Source organism: Podarcis cretensis, assembly GCF_951804945.1.
Source record: "Podarcis cretensis genome assembly, chromosome: 6".
Taxonomy (NCBI): Eukaryota; Metazoa; Chordata; class Lepidosauria; order Squamata; family Lacertidae; genus Podarcis; species Podarcis cretensis.
The window spans coordinates 24,785,174-24,810,688 of NC_137175.1; the positions used below are offsets into that span (position 1 = coordinate 24,785,174).

Sequence of the window (25,515 nt, forward strand, 5' to 3'; positions counted from 1 at the left end):
TTTCCAAACTGCGTTTCAGGTTCACTGGAAGCCTAGCCAGGGTTCCCAGATGAGAAAATAAGACTGCTCTGCCACATGGGGTCACAGGGGAACACATTCTAGGTTGCACCAACTATTCATTCAGGGCAGCAGGGAGCCCATGCCCTGCATGCACTTGTGTGCCAAAAATATGGCATTGCATTGGGGCTTTGTGGCAGATGTGCAGTGGTTCTACCACCAATAATGTTAACAGAGTTCTGAAAAAAGTCAAACGTTTGAAAAATGTTGTCTTAAGGCATTGGGTTGTATTCAAAGCAGCACAAAGCAGAAATGTTCAAGCAGTGCATGGATTTCTCCTTGCATAACAGAACATTCCTCAGCAGCCTCCCTAAATCTTCTGTTTAAGGTTTTCCCTCTGGAGCGGATTTGGGGGTGATGGAGGGGAAATCCCCTCACACAAGCATAATTCTTGAGCAATTATTACACTGAATGCCATCCATAATCATACTGAAGTTCACCCCTCCTAACGCTTTTCAAGCCTTATTCTAGTTTACATACACAAGGACATTAGAAGAGCTTGTTGAATGAAGAGAAAAGCCCATCTAGTTCATTGAAGCAGGTGTTTAAATGAAATAAAAAAACAGCAAAGCTGCTTTTAAACTGACTGGGGGCAAGGGGGGGGAGTGGACAGCAGCTGAGGAAGATTTGGTGTGGCATATAACTTTCCCCCACAGATGAAGATGAAAAATGTTATGATCGTTTAAATTTCAGAGGGGTAAAGCTAGATCTTTTTGTCCTAACAAGCCAGATCTTTATTTTACCCTCCTGCACATATCAATGTCAAGTGACTGACAGGTGTGGCATATACCACCGCAGCAGCATCAAATTCTCTGCACATCAGCTGATTCAAATTCTGCTTTCTGCAAGCTTTGGACATGCAAGCCAGTTCCTTACAGGAACTCAATGGTACATGTGGACTCCTGACACACCAGCTAATATGTGGGAAATTCAATCTGCCTTCTGCACCTCTGCCTCTGCCTGTTGTTGTTGTTGTTTAGTCGTTTAGTCGTGTCCGACTCTTCGTGACCCCATGGACCAGAGAACGCCAGGCACTCCTGTCCTCCACTGCTCCCCGCAGCTTGGTCAGACTCATGCTGGTAACCTCGAAAACACTATCCAACCATCTCGTCCTCTGTCGCCCCCTTCTCCTTGTGCCCTCCATCTTTCCCAACATCAGGGTCTTCTCCAGGGAGTCTTCTCTTCTCATGAGGTGGCCAAAGTACTGGAGCCTCAGCTTCACAATCTGTCCTTCCAGTGAGCACTCAGGGCTGATTTCCTTCAGAATGGAGAGGTTTGATCTTCTTGCAGTCCATGGGACTCTCAAGAGTCTCCTCCAGCACCATAATTCAAAAGCATCAATTCTTCGGCGATCAGCCTTCTTTATGGTCCAGCTCTCACTTCCATACATCACTACTGGGAAAACCATAGCTTTAACTATACGGACCTTTGTTGGCAAGGTGATGTCTCTACTTCTCAAGATGCTGTCTAGGCCTGTCATTGCCCTTCTCCCAAGAAGCAGGCGTTTTTTAATTTCGTGGCTGCTGTCACCATCTGCAGTGATCATGGAGCCCAAGAAAGTAAAATCTCTCACTGCCTCCATTTCTTCCCCTTCTATTTGCCAGGAGGTGATGGGACCAGTAGCCATGATCTTCGTTTTTTTGATGTTGAGCTTCAGACCATATTTTGCACTCTCCTCTTTCACCCTCAATAAAAGGTTCTTTAATTCCTCCTCACTTTCTGCCATCAAGGTTGTGTCATCTGCATATCTGAGGTTGTTGATATTTCTTCCGGCAATCTTAATTCCGGCTAGGGATTCATCCAGCCCAGCCTTTCGCATGATGAATTCTGCATATAAGTTAAATAAGCAGGGAGACAAAATGCAGCCTTGTCGTACTCCTTTCCCAATTTTGAACCAGTCAGTTGTTCCATATCCAGTTCTAACTGTAGCTTCTTGTCCCACATAGAGATTTCTCAGGAGACAGATGAGGTGATCAGGCACTCCCATTTCTTTAAGAACTTGCCATAGTTTGCCATGGTCGACACAGTCAAAGGCTTTTGCATAGTCAATGAAGCAGAAGTAAATGTCTTTCTGGAACTCTCTAGCTTTCTCCATAATCCAGCGCATGTTTGCAATTTGGTCTCTGGTTCCTCTGCCTCTTCTAAATCCAGCTTGCACTTCTGGGAGTTCTCGGTCCACATACTGCTTGAGCCTTCCTTGTAGAATTTTAAGCATAACCTTGCTAGCGTGAGAAATTAGTGCAATTGTGCGATAGTTGGAGCATTCTTTGGCACTGCCCTTCTTTGGGATTGGGATGTAGACTGATCTTCTCCAATCTTCTGGCCACTGCTGAGTTTTCCAAACTTGCTGGCATATTGAGTGTAGCACCTTAACAGCATCATCTTTTAAAATTTTAAATAGTTCAGCTGGAATACCATCACTTCCACTGGCCTTGTTATTTGCAGTGCTTTCTAAGGCCCATTTGACTTCACTCTCCAGGATGTCTGGCTCAAGGTCAGCAACCACACTACCTGGGGTATATGAGACATCCGTTTCTTTCTGGTATAATTCCTCTGTGTATTCTTGCCACCTCTTCTTGATGTCTTCTGCTTCTGTTAGGTCCTTTCCACTTTTGTCCTTTATTATGGAAATCTTTGTACGAAATGTTCCTTTCATATCTCCAATTTTCTTGAACAGATCTCTGGTTCTTCCCATTCTATTGCTTTCCTCTATTTCTTTGCATTGCTTGTTTAAGAAGGTCTTCTTGTCTCTCCTTGCTATTCTTTGGAAATCTGCATTCAATTTCCTGTATGTTTCACGATCTCCCTTGCATTTTGCTTGCCTTCTCTCCCCCGCTATTTGTAAGGCCTCATTGGACAGCCACTTTGCTTTCTTGCATTTCCTTTTCATTGGGATGGTTTTCGTTGCTGCCTCCTGTATAATGTTACGAGCCTCCATCCATAGTTCTTCAGGCACTCTGTCCACCAAATCTAAATCCTTAAACCTGTTCCTCACTTCCACTGTGTATTCATAAGGGATTTGACTTAGATTGTATCTTACCGGCCCAGTGGTTTTTCCTACTTTCTTCAGTTTAAGCTTGAATTTTGCTATAAGAAGCTGATGATCTGAGCCACAGTCAGCTCCAGGTCTTGTTTTTGCTGACTGTATAGAGCTTCTCCATCTTTGGCTGCAGAGAATATAATCAATCTGATTTCGATGCTGCCCATCTGGTGATGTCCATGTGTAGAGTCGTCTCTTGTGTTGTTGGAAAAGCGTGTTTGTGATGACCAGCTTGTTCTCTTGACAGAACTCTATTAGCCTTTGCCCTGCTTCGTTTTGATCTCCAAGGCCAAACTTGCCAGTTGTTCCTTTTATCTCTTGACTCCCTACTTTAGCATTCCAATCCCCTATAATGAGAAGAACATCCTTCTTTGGTGTCACTTCTATAAGGTGTTGTAAGTCTTCATAGAATTGGTCAATTTCAGTTTCTTCAGCACCAGTAGTTGGTGCATAAACTTGGATTACTGTGATGTTCAAAGGTCTGCCTTGGATTCGTATCGAGATCATTCTATCATTTTTGAGATTGCATCCCAGCACAGCTTTTGCCACTCTTTTGTTGACTATGAGGGCCACTCCATTTCTTTTATGGGTTTCTTGCCCACAGTAGTAGATATGATGGTCATCCGAACTGAATTCACCCATTCCCGTCCATTTTAGTTCACTGATGCCCAGGATGTCAATATTTATTCTTGCCATCTCATTTTTGACCACCTCCAACTTACCCATGTTCATGGTTCTTACATTCCAGGTTCCTATGCAATATTTTTCTTTACAGCATTGGACTTTCCTTTCGCTTCCAGGCATATCCGCAACTGAGCGTCCTTTCGGCTTTGGCCCAGCCGCTTCATCAGCTCTGGATCTACTTGTACTTGCCCTCCGCTCTTCCCCAGTAGCATGTTGGACGCCTTCTGACCTGAGGGGCTCATCTTCCAGCGTCATAACTTTTATATGCCTGTTGTCTTTGTCCATGGAGTTTTCTTGGCAGGGATACTGGAGTGGCTTGCCGGTTCCTCCTCCAGGTGGATCACGTTTGGTCAAAACTCTCCACTATGACCTGTTCGTCTTGGGTGCCCTGCTCGGCATAGTTCATAGCTTCTCTGAGTTCTTCAAGCCCCTTCGCCACGGCAAGGCAGTGATCCATGAAGGGGCTGCCTCTGCCTACTCCACACTTATCATGACACCTGACATCCGATGCACGGCAGGTGCATGTGGGTTTGAGAGAAATGGCCTGGGGAGCCTAGTTAGGTCCACGGCCCAGAGGTTATGACTTCAGGGACTACCTTCTTCCCAGCAATCTACATTTTGCTTCCAGGAGCTCATGATTACATTTCTCCATGTCATTGGTGCCAATATGCACCATGACCACCAATTCTGCCCCAGAACTATATACTGGGCTATACAATGGGCAACATTCACAACTTTTGCCCAAAGCAAGCAATTCACCCTGGTGGTCTGCACCCCCAGTTAGCTATATTCCCAATTATAGACTCACCCACTCCCATAAGCAGGCATATGATGATCATTAAAGTGAAATTAGTAGCCACAGATTCAGAAAAGGTTATGATCTCTGGATGACACACCATCCTTTTACTGAAGGCCTCTCCACGTATTATGTTAAAGCTGTTTAAAAGCCTCCCATTTTCGATAAACTATATTGCCCATGGGTCATTGCTCGGCAATGCCAGGATCATTTGGATGCGACTGGGTATCTAAACCTGTGCCAATGTGCTATCCAGTAAGGTTTCAAAACAGGAACAGTGATTAGTCAACCATTTTTGTCTGCTAGTTACAGATCATTCAGCAACATTTCATTATAAACTGCTGATGACTCTAGCGCAAGACCCGGTAGAGTAATACTGCTATTACCTCAAGAGAGACTCTGCTCCTATCTGGCAAGGAGATTCCAAAGTATGGTGCATTTCTTCATTGAGTGCCCTCCATGCATACTGGGCTGTTAACTTAAATGAATTTCAATAACATGGGATAATTGACTGGTCCAATTACCAAACTAGGAAAGTAGAAAGCTTCCTTATAATAAGTCCATGGGTCCATCTAGGTCAGTAATGTCTACATTGACCACCGCTAGCTCTCCAGGTTTTCAGACAAGGGTCTCTCTTAACCCTACTTGGAGATGTGCAAGATTGAAGCTGGGACCTCCTGCTATTTGAGTTACAGCTTTTTTCCAACAGAGTAAGTTATCTGTCATTAAATGAGTTTGGCCTTCTCTGATTGTACAAGTTCAGTTTAGGGGCGCTACTGCCAGCGGCTCTATGTAATCAACATATTTTACCTTTTCTGTAGTGTGTAATCAAATCAAAGGGGCCTTCTCAACATTCTGATTTTGACCATTTGCTAATTAGCTGAGGTTTACGTTTGTCCAGGGATTCTCTCTGTTCCACAGAGCAAATTGATGTTGAGAGGAGAAACCTAACGATTCAGTACAGTTTGTCAGCCAAATGATGACTGATGAAATCCAAGCAAATCAGTTTCAGATGAGGATTTGCTGGCAAAGAAATCATGTGCTCCTGGCAACCCAGACACTATGGTCCCTTCTCCCCAGGAAGAGAGACTACAGAACTCCCTTCACAGCAGCACAGGAAAGCACTGGACTTAATCCAGTTAAAAAATCCTTCCCAGCTGAACTCCTGAGAGATGCATGTTGCAGACAGACAACCTTGCAGTTTGAGGATTAGCTCCAGTCATTAGGTCAGGAAATGGAACCCAGTAACTACCCATTTATTACTTCCAGATCTCAGTGGGTGAGAAAACAGTGTCTGCATTCCAAAAGGAGGAAGGGGAACTGAGAGACTGAACAAAGGACCAATGGCCACTAATCAGTTTTCCACACTGTAATCATGAGTTCATCTCCCCAACTCACCCCTCTCTCACAAACATACACTCACACACACATCAGTATACAGTGATTTCTGGAACTATAACAGCTGCAAATTCAATGACTTTGTGCAACTCTCGTATTCAGATTATAGTAAAAAAACACTCCATGTTGCTGTGCATGTGCAGTGGCAAAGGTTGTATGAACATTCCAGCTCAGAACCCATCCAGGCTGTTTTACTGAAGGCATATTCTGTAGAGGGAAGTGAAGGGCAGATGGGGCTTGTAAACCTTAGCTGCCTTGTGGAGTATCTACACAAATCTTGACTGGAGTCCCTAAGATGGCACCTGGCACACCTCCTTCCAGCAACTCCTGCACCCAAGCTGGTGCCAAACATATTGCTTTGCTTTTATTTGGCTCAACTGTGAGGCTGAGAGAGGAATCTTGTTATCTGGGCATCCCAGGACCTCCATACACACTGCCTAGGCTTGCGCCCTGAGAAGATCACTTCAGGGCTGCTAACATAACAGTTTGACTTCACCCCCAGAGGCACACTCCATTGTCGCTCAAGAAAGATGGACGCCGGCAATCATTCTGCAGCATATTCTTGACTCAATTATAGTGCATTAGTGGTAGATTTATTCTGCTTTAGTTTGTTCTGCAGTGCTTCCCCAATGCTACCACATTACTGCTTTGAAGAGTGGCTACGAAAGCGGGACGAAGATAAAGCAGAACATTTGTAGTATACAAAGTTATGGGATTTCAGCGAGAGATTGGATTGGAAGTGGTGTGGTGTGGCCATTCCAAAACTTCTGCAGGTGCAAATAGTATTGAAAGTGGCATCATGTGTGACTGCTCCAATAGTATCATGAGCACAAATCATAATGAATGTGCAATGAAAGGGGTATCTAGAGGGGCCCTGAGAGCCCCTCTATTTCCTCACAGAATAAAACTTAAAAACATAAACACCCCCAAACCTCACAAAACACGTTAGTTTCACTTGCCACCACTGAAATTTTCAAGGCAACTAGGGATATTTCTCTCTCTTACAAAACCCAAAATATCTGCTTATCAGCAGAGTGTGCACACCAAAGCAGGCGATGTGGGTAGGCTTAACCCAGCTAATTCCAGGAACTGTATTACTGAATGGCTTTATTCTGAAAGGAATCAAAAACACATGGCGCAAACAAGAAAAGGTAATTTACAATCTGTCTAAGAAGCAGGCTTTCCTCTGCCCGCCCCCCACAATGGTAAAAAGGGCATGTCTCTTACTTGCATAATTGCAGGAGTCTAGAAATTAAATGTACAGATTCCAAAACCGTATCAAAGCCACTGAACACCCACCACTAGTCTCCATTATACTCTATAGCACATGTTCTCTGAGAACAAAGAGCAAGCAAGAAAGAAGTTCAATCAAGGCCAGGAAGTTCAAAGCAAGATGGAACTGGGAAAACATCCTTGAATTTGCAGAGTCCCACCTTTTAATAGGGAAAGCCTTGCTATTTGGAAGGTGTTCATCCACTTTTGGAATATGAACAAATGGATAGTTTACACAGACCCACTTAAGTGCCTTAAAGAGAGGTGTGTATCAGGATATAAACCAGGGAGCTTCACTAGACAGAGAGTACCAGATGATACCACCAAGGAGCATCTATGTCAGACATAGGCAAACTCCGCCCCTCCAGATGTGACTACAATTCCCATCACCCCTAGCTAACAGGACCAGTGGTCAGTGATGATGGGATTTGTAGTCCCAAACATCTGGAGGGCCAGAGTTTGCCTATGCCTGATCTCTGCCAAACCTGGCAATTTGAGCCTCTCAACAAGGCTTAGTACCTAATGCAGAGCCTTCTTTGGTGATCTTTGCTAGAAGGAAGAACTTATGCGATAAAAAGCATTTCCTGAAGTATGTGAGGTCTAATTCCAGCTGCTGGCCTGGTGTGCATGCAACCCATGCTGCTTTGGCCCCAACACATGGGTTTACTGTGTGGATTGGGTGCGTATGGGAGGAAACTATATCGACAGCTCAGTTGTCAAGGAAGACTACTACCTCGAGCATGCCAGATTTCCCCAGCTGTCCTCAGCCTAAAGAACAGCTTGCAAACTCTGATTGTTCTTTATTTATAAAAATATATTTGCAGCACACCTAACTGCAAATGTGTTGGATCCAGCATTTACTCAAAGAATCGAAGTACACATGCAGGTTTCAAATAGCAGGCCGACAAGCATGCAAAAACATGTGAGCAATCCGCTGCCAGGTATGTGTGAGCGGTGCCTTCTATTCAAGCAGCTAAGCGTCAACATAGAGGACATTTCAGCGCTTGCAAAAACCTCATTTATTTTCCCAAGCTTTTTGCTGGCTATTAGTACCTGTTGGTTGTATTTATTTATTTTATGTCTACTTTGGTCTACTGGCTGCTTTTGCATTGTAATTTTAATGTCTCTTCTTTATTGGACGCTGCCAAGCAGCGGCATAGCTGGGCGCCTGGGGTAAGTGGCGCCCAGTGCACCTCACCGCCGCCCCAGTCCTCCCTAGCTGCACCTCTGCTGCCAATAACAGCAGCAATAGCAGAATGGATTGCACTTAAGCAAAAAGCAGAGTTTCAGTTCTCTCCTGAGGGGCACCCTCAATTATTACTGCCCTGGGGGCCCCCAACCAACTTCAATCTCATATCGCTTGCCAGCATGGCAAATTTTATTTGTTGTTCAGGTTGTAAAGATTCCCTTGATGAAGAGATGGTCACACACACACACACACACACACGAGCGAGAGAGCGCCAGTCAAATAAACACAAAGAAGATAACTGCCATTCAGATTTCGAGAGACCTTGCTTTGACCATCTAGGTCTCTTGTACAAAAGAGCAGCTTATTTATTCCTCTGGCAACAATGGCTCTTGCTCAAAACACACCAGCCAGTTGCGTCTTTGTTTCTTCAGACAAGGGACTGTGGAAAGAGGGAAACTCAGAAGACACATACAAACAAGAAGGCATGACAAAGGTTCATTTAGAACACCAGGCTGGCTTATTATATCCACTGAGAGCACTTAGCATTTTTCTGCTTTGCAGGCTGAACCATCCCCTCAAGTCCGCGGAGCAGAGTATTCAGAAAGCAGGTGGCAATAATCTCCTGAAGACACAACACAAACTCATCAATATGCAAATCATGCAAAAATGTACCCTGCCCTCCCTGACAGATGTTGCTCATTATTGGCCTCCAGGCTGCGTTGGTGCTGTGGGCTGCCTCTGTCCCAGCTCCTGGTTAAATAACAATCAAGCCAAGGCCTTCTGCCAGAACAGGAAATAGGAAGACCGACTGCACAAGGGAGAAAGGACACAAGCAAGCAGCAGAGGCGCCAGGCAGCCTTTGGCACTGGAGACACAAGGGAAATGCAACTTGTATTTATTTGCTAGGGAAAGAGATGCAAAGGGTTTCAAGTTGTGGTATCAAGCAAGTACAGTGGTACCTCCGGTTGCGAACGGGATTCGGCCGCATGCTGAGGAATTCACAGCTGGACGACTGCTTCTGTGCATGCGTGCGGCATTCGCATCCCAAAGTTTACATATCCAAAGGGATACATAAGCAGAGGTGCAACTGTACTACATTTGGCAGGTTTAATATACAAACGGGCTCTTGTGCTTTTAGTGGTTGGGCAGAGTAACTTTTGTGAGGTGTCTCCCAGCACATCAGTGCAGTAGCGGGAGAGGATGAACTCTCTAGCATTCCTCCTTCATGGCAGTGGCTTCCAAACCTATCTCAGGGAAGACTCTCCACATTGATTTACTTGCCATCTGTACTGCAAAGGATTCTGGAGGGCAATCTAGGGTGTAGACAGTGCTGGACTTAACTGTACCCCTGTGCAGTCTAAGAGTGCACCTTAGAATACATCAACTGTCCCCATTGTGGCTGCAGAACAAGATCAATACTGATGAGAAATGGTTACATTTCAGGAATGGAAGGTCTGAAGGCTGTAATGTAAGCGTGAGCAGAGATATTACCAGCAACATGTAACCCTTTTCCTGTTTGCAAAGGAGAAACGTCATGTCCTAACACAGTGAATTAATTGTGCATTATTCCCTTGGCCGAAAGAAACCCGGCTCCCTTAAGAGATCTTTCAATATTAAACCATTCAGAAATGTTTTTAAATAAACAAACATAGGTGCTCAATCTCTGTCTCGCAGGAATACTTTTTTAAAAAATGAAACGGGCAAAACAGATGATCCTGCAGACTACCCAATCCATCAGATGCTCAGTCACCATAGCAACAATGGCATTATTCCTGGTTGCACATGCCCTTGTAAGGTGGAACCATCGGAAAGTTTTCTTGCAGCATTTATTTTGCAGGCAGGTGGTTTTTGGTGCCGACACCATGTCTAGTTCAAAAGATCAGGTATCAAGGTGATGGGAAAGACCTTCACCTGAGACAATGGAGAGCCAGCGCCAGTCCAAAGATACAATAATGGGTTAGATGAACTAACCGTCTGACCTAGTGCAAAGTAGCTTCCCGTGTTCTTATTGGCAGGGCCTGGGCTCCAACTCCCATTTTTGCACTCAGTGGTAATGGTTAAAACATTTCATTTCTCTAGGGGAAAAGTTCTTTTTAAAAAATCAATACTGAAAGGTTAATGTACTACTCTCTTAACATCATTAAAGGAAATTTGTGTTGAGTGGCGGAGTGGGGGGACCTAGAGGCAATAGAAGAGGACATTTAAGATGGAAGGGCAGATGGCAAGGCACACTGGCACTGACACCAAGAGCAGGCTTTTTTAAAAAGGGAGCATTTCGCTCTCTTCTGAACATGACAGCAAATGCACAGCACATTTTTTCTTCTCCATGGACTCAATATAAGCCAACATGCCAAAGGTATCCTATGTATTCAAAGATCCTAAAATAAGTGGTTAATAAGGAGCAGCTTGCAAAGTGGAATCATTCTATGGGCTTTTAAATGTGTTTGTGAGAGGGGGAGTTACTGGTTGTTTCTCAATATTTACATTGTGAACCGCCCTATGATCTTTAGATGAAAGGCAGTATACAAATTTAAACAACAACAACAACAACAACAACAACAGAAGAAGAAGAAGAAGAAGAAGAAGAAGAAGAAGAAGAAGAAGAAGAAGAAGAAGAAGTTGTTGTTGTTGTTGTGAAGTTGTCTTGGGAATGTAAACTTATCATGCTGGCACTACCGCGACCAGTTTTCAGATCCATCAAACCGACTGTTCTTCTCACTCAATGACCTCAGGCTGCTTGGAAAGTGGTAGAAAACCCCCAGCTTTTAAGTTACTTCAAGGATTTCTCATTTTGTGGCTGACACTCAGGATAGCCTTTGGTTGGCAAGGAAATCTCCATCAACATCCCATCTCCAGGCACAGACCTGCACATTCATTTTCTCACTTCCTGGCTTCAACTCTTTTTCTCCCACCTCCCTAGACCTATATGATCCTGCTTCACTTATCTTCAGCTTCCCAGCTCTCTTTTGTTTCCTTTCTCTGTGCCAGCCTTCCCCAACCAGGTGTTGTTGGACTACAACTCCAACATCCCCGACCATCATCAATACTGGCTGGGACAGATGAGAGTTGTAGACCAAAACATCTGGAGGGCACCAGGTTGAGAAAGGGTCTCTCTGCTACTTCTGCCAATAGTACCTCCCCTTTACAGCTCTACACAGGCTTCTTGATCATAACCATGGATTCAGATGGTTTACATATCCAAGAAAAGGTTGCACAATTAATCGATATATCTTTTTAATTAATTAAAGGTTGTCATTGTTTAATCTGATTAATTTATTAAATGCTGCAACCCTAGTTGGTCTAAAATATAATTCCCAATACAGTCAAACCTCAGTTGTCAAACGTAATCCGTTCCGAAAGCACGTTTGGCTTCCGAAATGTTCGACAACCGAGGCGCGGCTTCTGATTGAGTGAATGAACTCAAGCAGAAGCCGCGTCGGATGTTCAGCTTCTGAAAAACATTAGAAAACCAGAGCATTTACTTCCAGGTTTTTGACATTCAGAAGCTGAAATGTTCCAAAACGGAGGAGTTCGGGATCCAAGGTTTGACTGCATTTGTTTAAAATTCAAATGTGTGTCTAGTCTTCTTAGTCTTCGGACTGAAGAATGTGCAAAAATACTTCCCCACTTCCAATGCAATGGAACAGCCATAAAACAGAATTGCTGTTTACATAGTTTTCTGGATGCCCCCAATAAATGAGACCACACTGCAAACAAGAGAAACGTTTGCTCTATTTACCTGTCTTCTCTGTTGCGATCAACTGAGTAGAACTGCTTTCGGAGCCACCTGAAAAAAAATAGGTTTTGAAATCTTAGTCATTCCAGTGCTGTGCTGACCTTTCGAAGCTCAGGTTATCCACAGGTTACCCACAGTTCACCAAACAATAAATAGGTACAGTGGAAGTATACTCACTAAGCATGGTTGGATAAAGGGGGAAAAAAGAGCTATACATGATTGGTTTCTACAGTATTGTACAAGGGTTGAATTGCAAATAACCTACGTTGACCTCCAATGCTTCCCTACCCCATGTCTCTGAAAAGCAAAGTTAGAAAGGTTATGCAACAAAATGGTCTGATAAATATCTGCCACTTCTGACTAGACATGCATAGGATTGCACTGAATCCTGTAAAACTGGGATGGAGAACCTACATCTGACCTTGTGCTGACTTTTAAACCCCTAAACAGCCTCGGTCCTGTATACCCGAAGGAGTGTCTCCACCCCCATCGTTCAGCCCGAACACTGAGGTCCAGCTCCGAGGGCCTTCTGACAATTCCCTCACTGTGAGAAGTGAAATTACAGGGAACCAGACAGAGGGCCTTCTCAGTAGTGGCACCCGCCCTGGGGAACGCCCTCCCACCAGATGTCAACAACTATCTGACTTTTAGAAGACATCTGAAGGCAGCACTGATTAGGGAAGCTTTTAATATTTGATGAATTACTGTTTTGCATTTTAATATTGTGCTGGAAGCCACCTAGAGAGGCTGGGGAAACCCAGCCAGATGAGTGGGGTATAAATAATAAATTATTATTATTATTATTATTACTACTACTACTACTACTACAAAGTAGCTCTGATGGCTCAGCCCTTTGCTATGTGGATGTGCGACACAACTGGCAATCATTCTATGCTCTGCTGGCCCTGCCCAGCTGTTGTGCCAAAGCCTTTGTGCTATTTTCCGCCATCCTATTACCCAGAAGAGGCTGGCTGGCTGTTTCCTGGTAGCTGCTAAGGAAGACTCTGCGGAAGAGGCAGGACTGATCTCCCCTCCCAAGTCCTGTCCCCATTGGAATGGATGCTTCCACAGACATAAAGAGACACCAGGTGTGGGTGGCAGGGAGAGGGGAAGAAAGAAGAGTGAAGGAACCCAGGCATCCTGCTGATGGGGGTGTCCAGCTTAGCTAAGTGCAACGACAGAGAGGTGGCTGAGCATCTGAGCTACATTATTGAGCAGCATTATTGTGCTTCCGGGAGTGAAAGATTTGGGAGTGCATTTGTTGATTGCCTGGTTGATTGAGAAGCTGTCATGGGGCACAGATCAAGGAAGACATGAAGACACATTCGTAATTCTCTCAGCTGTATGGGGGCTTCAGAATCAATCAATCAAGACAATTTCAGGATCTTTCACTCCCGGAAGCTGTAAATTATGGAACTGTACATAAATTTATTATGAAAAGGCAGGGCAGATTTTCTTTTTGGCATGCATAGTCTCAAATATGTTGGCGACGAGAGGGATTAAGTGAGAGCCACCTGCCTGTGTCTTCCTGCTCCCAATTTTTTGATTTACCTTTCAATCTGCAGCGGGGTAGCAGCCTTTAGGGTATCCGCCACGAGCCAGTTCAACCCTTTGATCCACATGCTGACTTCTTCTTCGGATGTGGCTGTGAAAATAAAGAACATGCCGGTCTTGTAAAGAAATGAAATACAGGCACTGACCCCTGTTTCCAAGAAGGAAGTCCCCGAGCAGCTGGCCTCCAGCAGGAGGAAGCTAATCCCACCGAGCTCGAGGTTTAATGGCTCTCTGCTTTCATTCATAAACCTCAAGAATATTCCCTGTGTTTCAAATGTTTGTGACTGAAAGCAGCTACCCTTTCTAAACAAATCAAGAATTTATTTTTAATACTCGATGGCAGACCTATAAATAGCTACTTCTCTGGTCGCCAGTGCCCTGGAAGAAGAAGAAGAAGAATAAGAAAAAGAAGAAGAAGAAGAAGAAGAAGAAGAAGAAGAAGAAGAAGAAGAAGAAGAAGAGGAGGAGTAGTAGTAGTAGTAGTAGTAGTTTGGATTTCGCTTTATCACTACCCGAAAGAGTCTCAAAGCAGCTAACATTCTCCTTTCCCTTCCTCCCCCGCAACAAACACCCTGTGAGGTGAGTGGGGCTGAGAGACTTCAGAGAAGTGTGACTAGCCCAAGGTCACCCAGCAGCTGCATGTGGAGGAGCAGAGACGCGAACCCAGTTCCCCAGATTACGAGTCTATCGCTCCTAACCACTACACCACAAGGTCTGGGCAGTGAGGTGAAGGGGTTTTTCTAAATTGGGAGAAAGTTTGTTGTGGAGACATCCTTCATATCATACACTCTTAAATTATATCCCCATAGTACAGAGGGGACATACTGGCTGCAGCTGAAGGGATAACATGAGAAAGGCTGGAGATTCCCTATCTCCAATTTAAATATATTAAAAACCAGATGATTAAGACATTTGAATTTTCTCAAAGCCCCAGTACATCTTTTAAACATTTTAGAAGTAGCAGATGATGATGATGATGATGATGATGATGAAATAACATTAAACAAAAACAAAACATCTCACAAATCAATGGTCGAACTTGCAAGCTCACATAGGCTCCCCAAAATGAGTATTGTAACTTAAGTAAACCAAACGTTATCCATTTTGATACTTGCTATGCATTAAACAGCATGAGCCTCACTCTCCAATAAGTATGACTGTTAATGGACACAAAGCAACAACAGGGCTGGCCACAGAGAAGATTCACAAGATAAGATGTGAACAAGCATCCATTTGCTCAGAAGCCTCGTGCTCCCTATAATAGCTATCTATTATGGCAGCTGCTACCAGCACCCGAGAACCTTCTTCCATCCTCTCGGTATCAGCGCCACCCCTTGCTCCCTTCTCTTCTGCTAGAAGCCAGGCTCTCCTGAAGGAAGAGTGGGTTGTGGGAGTGGTGCTTAGAAGGCTGTGGGAGGAACAGGACAATCGTTGTGTATCATCTGAAGCTATATTTACCCAATAAAAATAGGAAAGTGGAAAAGAGATCCCACCTTGCAGGCTGAGTGTTTTCAGTCTGAATTCCATGCCATAAAGGATGACAAAACAGTGAGACGGATCTGGCCGGAAAGAAGGATCCTCCTGATACCGGTCAAAGTCTCGAGAGTTTCTTCCCAGACGAATCTCTTGGATTTCACGAATATCAACTGTAAGAGAAGAAGAGAAGGGATAAATTATAATGAGGCAAGATTAGGGTGCTTTAAGAAGGCGCCTGTGATGCAGGTTCCAGTATCATGTACTGTGTTAGCTAATATGCAATCTCTCAATATGGCTTGATCCTGGATTGCAATGCTAGTCTAGACCAGTGTTTCCCAACCAGTGTTCCGCGGGACGTTGCCTGGTGTGCCGTGGGAGGGAGGCGGGCGAGTCGGGCGGCGAGAGGCCTTAGGCGCCCTGCAGAAAGGCGTCCTCTTTGTGGGTGGGTTCTCCCCCCTCCCTTAGCGCATCGTATTTAGTTGGGGATTCTGGAGAGGGGGGCGGGGGCGCGCTGGCCCCGAGCGGAACAGACGCGCCGTCGTCCCCACCTCCCTCTCCTCAGTAGCTCCGAGCCGACTGACTGAGGGTGGGACGCGGCCAGCGGCGTCCTCTCTCTCTCTCTCTCCGCCTCCCAGCACCGCTTTTCCCAAGGCGGGCGCGCGCCTAAGGCTGAATGGGAGCAGCCTGGAGGCTTGGCGGCCTCTCAGCGGCTCATGACGGGCGTCCCCGAGGCGGGAGGTGCTGAGCAGGGGCTCTGCGAGAGGGCGCGAGGGATGCGTGGTGGTGCCTGCGCGCGCGTGACTTAAGAGGGCGACCTGCTGCCTCTCCTCTCTCTCCCCTCCCTCCCCTCATGGGCACGGAGTCCCCGGCACAGCTTGGCGCTACTACAGCTACAGCTGCTGCTGCTCCTGCTTGGATGAAGGCGGCTGCTTCTTCCTAACGCCCAGCCTCTGAGGGACCGCAGTCTCCCGCCCTCTTTTTTTTTTTTTTTTTTTGGCGGGATGCTGAGGTAAAGGATCCCCTCGCGCGCGGGCGGGCATCTCTTTGGGCAGGGCGCCTGTGGAGGCTTAAGGTGGGGAGTGTGGAGGGGTTGCCGCTTGCGAGGGGAGGGTTCATATTGTATTGGGCTGCGGTGTGGGCGACACGGCTCTCCAATGGCCAGCCCGCGGAGGAACATTGAGTTGGAGCATTTCGAGGAGAGGGACAAAAGGCGCACTGAATAAAGTATTTTATAATTTTTCATATTTCTGTTTACTTACTATTTCATAATAAAGTAATTATAAAATACTTTCTTTGTGTTTATTTGATTCCTATTAAAGAGAGTTACTTTATATATCGTCAATATAGGCACAGAGTTAATTTTTTAAACATTTTCTAATGGTGGTGTGCCTCGAGATTTTTTTCATGAAACAAGTGTGCCTTTGCCCAAAAAAGGTTGGGAAACACTGGTCTAGACCTCTGTCATTAAGAACATAAGAACAGTCCAGTTGTATCACGCCAACAGTCTATCTCAGTGGATGTCAACCAGTGTGCCGTGGCACCCTGGGGTGCCTTGAATGGTCAGGGGTGCCCCAGGCTACACTGACCTCTGTCCTTCCTTCCTTCCTTCCTTCCTTCCTTCCTTCCTTCCTTCCTTCCTTCCTCTGATGCCCTCTCACGTCTCTGCCTCCCAAAGACTTGCACAGCTGTTTATTGCAGCAACCCTGGCTATAAGCTCCACAGGCGAACAGTGCCTCTGGGAGGCACCTCTCTTTGGGGTACGGAGGGACCAGGGACGGCAACCAGGGCTGTCTTAAGTATATGTGGCACCAGGGTACACAGATCTGCCCGGCGCGCCCCCCCCCCCCGGTTGCCCAGAATTGTCAACCTTTTTTCAGCACAACAAACAGACCGAGGTGCACCGTCAAAGCGCACACGGCAGAGCTGGCTGGCCACCTCAGTGGCAACAGAGGCGCCCAAGGCGGCGGTGGCAGCAGAGCAAGGCCGGGACTGGGAGCCCTGGGGGGGGGGCAGCCAGTGAGCAAGCAGAGCCCACAACAGTCAAGCCCGAGGTGGCGGCGGCAACTGAGCAAAGCCAGGTGCCTCATGTAAGCAGCGTACGTGCACTGGGTGGGTCTCTTGACGGCCCGCCAATCCCAGGCACACAGAAGGCCGGAGCCGGCTGGCTGCCTCAGCAACTGCAGCAGAAAAGCCTTCGGTGCTCCGATGGGCTCTGCTCCACTCGGCAGTGGCTGTCAGCTGGCCTGGCTCTCTTCAATCCCCGGACTCCAAATCTCTGCCCTGGACTCTCGGCCTGGTGCCCCTGAGAGCCCGGTGCCTGGGTGCCCCACACCCCTAGAGCCTATGGGTAAGACAGCCCTGATGGCAACAACTGCTGTCCAGAGGACTCCCAGGGGACTCTAAAAGGTTGAAAACCTTTGGTCTACCTAGTCCAGGATCCTGTTCTCATAGTGCCTACAGGAAGCCCACAAGCAGCACTCTCCCCAGTTTTGATTCTCAGCAACTGGTACTCAGAGGCATACTGCCTCTAACAGTAGAAGAAAAACAAAGCCACTATGGCTAATAGCCATTGATATCCTCCCTGAATTTGTCTAATCCCATTTTTAAACTATCCAGGTTTTTGGCCATCACTACATTATGTGTGGCAGTGGTTGGTGGGGCAAGTGATGGCAGGGTGGCACACCCAGCTTCTCAACAATGAGTGCCACCACTGCCACTTACTGATGGGGCGAGGCACTTAGCATGATGGGGCACAATGGCAGAGTCCATCTGATGATGATCCAACCACTATGCCTACACCACAGTGAGTTCCTGGCATCACCTGTTTCTCCATCTGCAATAATAAAGTCACAGTCACGTAAGAGATAGAGAAAGGAGGCACCGTAGCCAAAACAGTAGCAAACCAAGACAACCTGTGGTATGGATAGGGTGGCTAGTTGCAAAGGAGAACGGGGTGTAAAAGAGAGAATTTCAGCAGGTGTAGCTTGCATGACAAAAGCATACCTGCCAAAATCCACTTATTAAAGCAACGATCATCCTGCCCCTTTTGCACCTGGTTACTCAAGGTGCAGGCACAGACTAACATCTGCTTGTATATCTTCAAAAGCCTTCTCCGGCTTCAAGGTGTAGCTTTTCTTATTATTTCATGGAATAAATTCACAGAATTTATTAAAGCAAAACATCTTGCCAGTTTCACACTGGTCACTTCAAGCCCTGCCTGCATTCTAAGCAATTCTAGATTGCTCTGTGGGTCCACCTGGGACCACTAGAGGCCACTGTGACGTATCACAACCTGGTAGCAAATACAGTGGTACCTCAGGTTAAGTACTTACCGTATTTTTCACCCCATAGGACGCACTTTTTGCCCTCCAAAGATGAAGGGGAAATGTGTGTGTGTCCTATGGGGCGAATGCAGGCTTTCGCTGAAGCCTAGAGAGCGAGAGGCGTCGGTGCGCACCGACACCTCTCGTGCTCCAGGCAGCTATCCGCAAGCCTTGCGCGCCCGGGAGGAGTTCCCCCCGGGCGCGCAAGGCTTGCGGGCGGCAGCCTGCAGCACAGAGCACAGGGCGCCCTCCGGAGGACGCCCCGTGGTCCGCGCAGGTGTCGGCAAGCCTTGCGCACCCGGGGGATCTCCCCCGGGCATGGAAGGCTTGCGGGCGGCAGCCTGCAGCGCGGAGCACGGGGCGCCCTCCGGAGGATGCCCCGTGCTTCGCGCAGTCTGCCACCCGGCGTGTGGGGCGCCCTGAAGCATAGCGCCCCACGCTTCGGGCAGACATCAGCCAGCCCCACAAGCTCGGGGGACAGCAGGGAGGCACAGCGCCGCCATCCCGCTGTTCCCCGACCTGGTTTGGGGGGGGGGGAAATAAAGAGAAAAAAATTTCCTTTATTCCCCCCCCCCAAAAAAAAAAATTAGGTGCGTCCTATGGGACGGAGCGTCCAATGGGACGAAAAATACGGTAATTCGTTCCAAAGGTCCGTTCTTAACCTGAAGAACCACTTTAGCTAATGGGGCCTCCTGCTGCTGCTGCGCCGCCAGAGCCTGATTTCTGTTCTCATCCTGAAGCAAAGTTTTTAACCTGAAGCACTATTTCTGGGTTAGCGGAGTGTGTAACCTGAAGCACATGTAACCTGAAGCATATGTAACCCGAGGTACCACTGTAATGTCTTTGCACAAAGGGAAAATGCAGTCAAGCAGACACTTCTTAGAGCAGGGGTTGGCAAGGTTTAACCTCGCCTGGGCCGGTTCACTCCAGCGGAGATCCTTCTATCGGCTGGATTGCGCGTGCGCACCCCCGATTTCCAACGTCTGTGTCGACACAATTTTTGGCGCCTGCGCAGACGCAATTACCGGCACCGCGGAAGTTTAGCGCAGCACACAGGGACTCGCCAAGCAGGCAGCTCGGTTCAGGGGCAGCTCGTGGGCCGGTTAAATGACCCCCGTGGGCTTCTTGTGGTTGCTGATCCCCTTCTTAGAGGTTCCATAGGAGCAAATGTGAATGGATGTTTTTCTTTGGACAGCAAAAGTGAGCTGCTTGCCAGTGGCAGGTGAAGCCATATGCAAAAGTGGCTGGGGCGATGGATGTGGCTCTTACCTTTGTACAGTAGACTACAGAAGCCTCCCAGAAGTCAGATGTTTCTACATTCCCTCCCGCCATGCACATCTCTCCATTCTCCACAAAGGTAAGCAAGAGGCATGATCACTGTTCAAGGCGCATTCCAGACAGGCAAATAGAATTGAGCAGTAAAGGGTGTGGCCGGGAGCAGTGGTGGCCGGGAGGGTGGGGCTGATAGGGAGGGAGACAGGGAGACGGGCACTAGGTGGAGCCAGAGCCAAGTTATAGGCAGTGCTATCTAATTCGTGTTTTGTCCCCATTAGAGACGACAGAGGAAGAAGCTGGCAAATACTACCCCCACACACACTGGTTGTAGGTAAAACCCCAAAGGCACACTCCTCTACTGTCTCCCGAGACAGACAGATGCCAACATGTAAGGCAAGTAACTGAAGTTAATGCACCGCTCTCCATGTTTTGTTCCAGCCCTTGCTAAAGGGTTCCATTTGCTGTTGTTGAAACGTATACATTTATACCCGATGAGACCACAGGCTTGCCTAAATGCGGATCTAAGGTAGGGATCTTGTACAAACTGGGCAAAACAGTTGCACTCACCCACACATTTCTTTCTAATATTTTATTTCACTTTGCTTTGTTATATGCTTTATGCAAATACACACACGATCCAGTCAAACACCAGGATAAACTAAGCAGCTTTTATCGGTTGTTAAAACTCCAACAACTGTAAATTCCCTTCCCTCCTTCCTTCTTTCTCATAGGAACATTTTATCCGCCATCTTTTGGATCCTTGCTTCCAGGGATTTTCGCACACAGAGTGTCTCAGATAGAGCTGGATGACAGAAAACTGAAACCACAAACTGCCCTGGCAGGCCTCCCACTCTCTCCTGTCCCTCACAGCTGCTCTGTCCCATGGTGATCATCAGGCAGGTTTCAAAACCCATCTACTGGCCATAGAGCTGGTTGGACACTCACTTCAGAGAGAGAAAAACCTTCCTTATTCAAGCAGCTTTTCCCACACCCCTTTCTCCTTTTCCAACCATCCTTTTCCTTAGTGCCTTCTCCTACCTAGCAACTGTCTCCTAGCATCTGTTGCTGTGACTCTCCACACACCCATTTTGTCATCCCTAGCCCTGAATCCCCAAACTCGAGGACCTTGAGGAGCAGGCAGGGCCCCCTGAGCCCAAGGATTGACTTGAGGGGCTTTGCATTGGTGCCTGATGAGAAAGTCCTGGAATTCTTGGAGGAACAGCTGGAGTGGTCCTTGAGAGCTTTGGTCCAGGCCAAAGAGCAACAGCAAGGTATGCGTTTAAAGGACCCGAGTCATCAGTCTTCTCATGAGTAGGGCTGGGCAATATCTGGTTTTCAATATCACAATATATCGCCAGCTAAACATTGTGATATCTCACTATATCATGATGTCTGAAATAAGGCTGGAGCTTATAATAATCTGGGGAAAATATTGGAAAAAAATTAAAAAATCTAAATTTAATGTGCATAATTAAATGAAAATTTACTCAAGTGATAGCATGCTTAACTATGCCATTAAATATTTCTGGAGAATATATTACTGTTCTGTTAAGGGTGTTATATACCCATAGCAACACCTTGAACTTGGCCCTGTAACAAATTGGGAACTAGTGTAGATCAGTGTTAAAAAGTCTACCATCTAGACTTGCCAACTGAAAACTAATTTACAGATGACCATTCAACCTCTGCTTAAAAACCTCCATGGGATGAGAGTACCACCTACCAAGGGAGTCTTTTCCACTGCTGAACAGCTCTTACTGTCAGACAGTTCTTCCTGTTGTTTACTCAGAATCTCCTTTTCTCATCACTTGAAGCCATTCATTTAGGTCCTTCCCCCTCCAGAGCAGGAGAAAACATGCTACCTCCATCTTCCATGTGACACCCCATCAGATATTTGAAGGTGGCTACCCTATCTCCTCTCAATCTCCTCTCTTCCAGGCTAAACACACCCAGCTCCTTCAACCATTCCTCATAAGGCTGGGTTTCCAGACCCTTGATTATCTTGGTTGCCCTCCAGCTTGTTAATATCCTTCTTAAATTGTAGACATATCATGCTTAGCCTGATATCAACCTGATATTGTGCTGGGTCTCCACTCTGCCTAGCAAGAGGCAAGGTGTGTGCCTTAAACCTGCATAACAGAAGCAAGAGAAAAGCCATGTGGATCTTATCTTTTGCTGATCTGAATCTCCCTGCTTTGGCAGGGAAGCTTATTTTTATGCAGACTCTGTCTCTAGCAAGAGGCACTGATTGTGCAGGCAGAAAGCAGCTTTTACTGCAAAGTAAAGCCCTTTACTCTGCAACCTACGGGGCAGACAGGGGCTTATGCCTTGCAGATGGGCAGGCAGGAAATGGCTACTTACTCTGAAGTAAAGGCTTTACTTTGTAGTAAAGTGCTGCTTCCTGCCTGCCGGGTTTGCAAGGCTGAAAAAATATGAAACCTTTATTGTGGTTCATACCAATAAGAGACAAAGTATTGATATATCGCCCACCCCTACTCATGAGTAAGGAGACTATTCATGAGTCAGCCCTGATGCTTCTTCACTGCCAGCAGCTGTGGTTAGGCTACAGTTTAGCAGGCCAGAGTATTCAAGACCTTCTCCTTGAGCTTCTCAGCTGCTGTGATAGGCCATTAAACACCTTTCTGTTGCAGGCATCAACACAGGTCTCTGACTCCTCCTTCTTTGGCACTTAGTTCCTGATTCTAGTCTCCCCACCTCGCTGCATTGTCTGGCCTTGCCTGGCTTCCTTTCTTCTGTATCATGTTTGGGACCTAGACTGATTCTCTGTGCTAGACCTCGTTTTGTTTGAACTATACTGCATATGCAACCCTGCCTTCATTGGCGAATACTTTGGTGGAGGCTTATATATTCTATAACTCGAGCTTGATATCTTCCCAACAATTACCGTATTTTTCGCTCTATAACACACACCCGACCATAACACGCACGTAGTTTTTAGAGGAGGAAAATCCGTAGGCATGCCACCTGTAGGCATTCCCTCCATAACACGCACAGACATTTCCCCTTACTTTCTAGGAGGGAAAAAAGTGAGTGTTATGGTGCAAAAAATACGGTAATTTTCCTAGTCACTGTGATCTAGTACCAATGATCCTATTTACTCTATGGTTGGGCATACAGATCCAATTTTTCCATGTGTGCTTTTGGAAATGTTTGTCCCTACATACGCACTTTCAATTAGTTCCCCATCCTCACCCATGGGCAGTATCCACATTGTGTGTTCTTGTTCATCCCCCTTAATTTGCATTCCTCATCCTCCCCGATTTCCAGAAATCTGAGGTCCATCATGGGCCTGCATGCAGGTATTTCTTTACCTGTGTGTGTGGCTATCTTATATACATCTGCACAAAACAGTGGGTTTTAAAATGTGTGTGTCATGCCTAGGACCACGGGTAGACCACCCATCTTGAGTTTCAGAAACTTGAGGTTTCAAGTTTTGGACATGTTTGCAGATTTTTGTTTAGTTGGGCATGCAGCCAGTTTTTATTTTTGAGATAAAAGTTTTCAGATATAGCAGACTTGCACAAAATAGTGAGTTATTTCCCATCGCCCCTTTTAAAGTCCTATTTGTTGCATCCTAGTCCCGTTTCTGTTTCATGAAGTCTCACCAGCAGCCTGAGGAACACCTCACAAATGGAGGCAGGGGGTGTCGTGATAGATGGCATCCTGCAAAATGTCACCACATATCTGTAAAACATCAACAACAACCCCCATAACACAATGCGCTTTTGGATGTCTACCATTGGGTAACATGCAATTTCATATTGGATCTCCCCCCCCCCAACTGCATTGTACACAAAAAATCCAAATTAAATGGGGGGGGGGATAAAGAGAGCAGGCTGCCACTTGGGTGAGGACATCATGTGAACAAACATAAAATATGCACATATAGGACATACAGAGGTAGCTCTGGTTATGAACTTAATTCGTTCCGGAGGTCCATTCTTAAGCTGAAACCGTTCTTAACCTGAGGTACCACTTTAGCTAATAGGGCCTCCCAATGCTGTCATGCCGCCGGCGCATGATTTCTGTTCTCATCCTGAGGTAAATTTCTTAACCCGAGGTACTACTTCCAGGTTAGCGGAGTCTGTAACCCGAAGTGTTTGTAACCTGACGTGTTTGTAACCCGAGGTAGCACTGTATACTGAATCCACTTTAAACTGCTGTGTGTGCACAGCCTATGTCACATGCTCAAGTTTTACCTCATTCACTTGCCACATGTGTGGTAAAATGTAATGTGCACCCACCCCAAGTTGACTGTGCTATGTTTCCTCAGACCAGACAGGGGGGAAAGCATAGGGAAGGTATAATGGTAACGCAGAAGAAGAGGCAGAGGTAGGAAGGAGAAAGGAAGAGGAAGCTTATGAAACAGTGTCCTGCTTTGCTGTGGAACAAGCTAACCATCTTTCCCTTCTCACAGAGCAATTCCATTTCCCCTCAGTCTTTCCAAACTTTCAGAGATCCCCAGCCTCTCCACCACCTGGAATGAGGCAACAAGCTGGTCCTGGTTCTGCTTCATAAAGTCTCACGAAAGAGAAATCCACCTGTTCCTTTATAGGCTCAAAGGGATACATTCCCCTAGACGTGTATGCACACACAGTGGTGTAGCTATGTAGGAAACATTTACTGTTCTGCATTTATCCAGCTGTGTTTCCAAGGCTATGTATTCTAAAATCTAGTATTAGGTATAATAAGCATGCACTTTTGCTTCTCAGGCCCACAAACGACTTGAGGGGAGGAAAAAGAAAAATAATTGGGGTGTGGGGGGAAGGAATAATGGAAGGGAACAGCAGAATTCAAAGACTGATGAGGTGACAACAAAGATGATTACTGAAGCTCACATGGGTGTAAAAAAAAAAGATTGAGCAGAGGAGAGACCATTTATGCTGCCGTCTCACTACTAACAGAGGTTCACGGGATCTTGTTTAACAAAACAAACACACAGAGAGTCAGGTCAATATCCTTCCTGGAAAATGACTGTGAAAACCCTCAGTGGAATCAATTAATGACATATGTGACTCACAGTTTTCCAGGCACAAGACACTTCCAAGCAGCACAGAGTAAAAACCCTTTTGCAGAGACCCAGGTGTAATGGAACCCCTACTGTAAAAATACAAAAACTGTGTTTTTTTCATCCACAACCTATCATATAAGCATATTTCAACCGGTCAGGCATTGTTTGCTTGTGTTTGTTTTACTTTTAAATGTGCCTTTAGAAGTAGAAACAGCTTTGGCAAAGATGCCTCTGCCCAAGACAGCAGGCAGGTATGTTTACCCATGAGCTAACTCTACAGTCAAGCCTAAAGAAGAGATGGAGAAGGGAAGAAGTGAGATGAGGCTACCATCTTTCTGAAGCTAAGCAGGTCCAGATCTGGATGGCAGACTTCCTGGGAGCCATATTTATATTGTGGCTTCAGGACGAGTCATGCGAAGTGATTCATAAAGGATAATAATAATAATAATAATAATAATAATAACCACTTCCTTGGATTCTATAATGGAAGGAAGGCAGGGTATAAATATAAGAAAATAAATACGTCAATTTTGATATATTAACTTATCCAGGGTGTTGACATATCTTTAAAGAATTTGCCATTGTGATGGATTTAACACAAGACTTAAGTTTATTCTGCGCCTTCCTTTTCAATAACACAATGAGTCCAACCTGTTAGGCCCAGCACCAAAAGGAACGTTTTA

At 46.1% G+C, this 25,515-nt stretch overlaps 1 protein-coding gene across 2 annotated transcripts in view; it reads right to left on the reverse strand.

Annotated features, from left to right (window-relative positions):
- The window catches only part of PLCG1 (phospholipase C gamma 1), a 96,561-nt gene that overhangs the window by 41,078 nt on the left and 29,968 nt on the right, over nt 1–25,515 (reverse strand). For both annotated transcript variants that reach the window (XM_079978903.1, XM_079978902.1), the window contains exons 2-4: nt 15,220–15,372; nt 13,724–13,817; nt 12,176–12,223 (exon numbers count right to left, since the gene is read on the reverse strand). In XM_079978903.1, the coding sequence (XP_079835029.1) occupies nt 12,176–12,223; nt 13,724–13,817; nt 15,220–15,372 (295 nt within the window). The remainder of the gene's footprint in view (nt 1–12,175; nt 12,224–13,723; nt 13,818–15,219; nt 15,373–25,515) is intronic.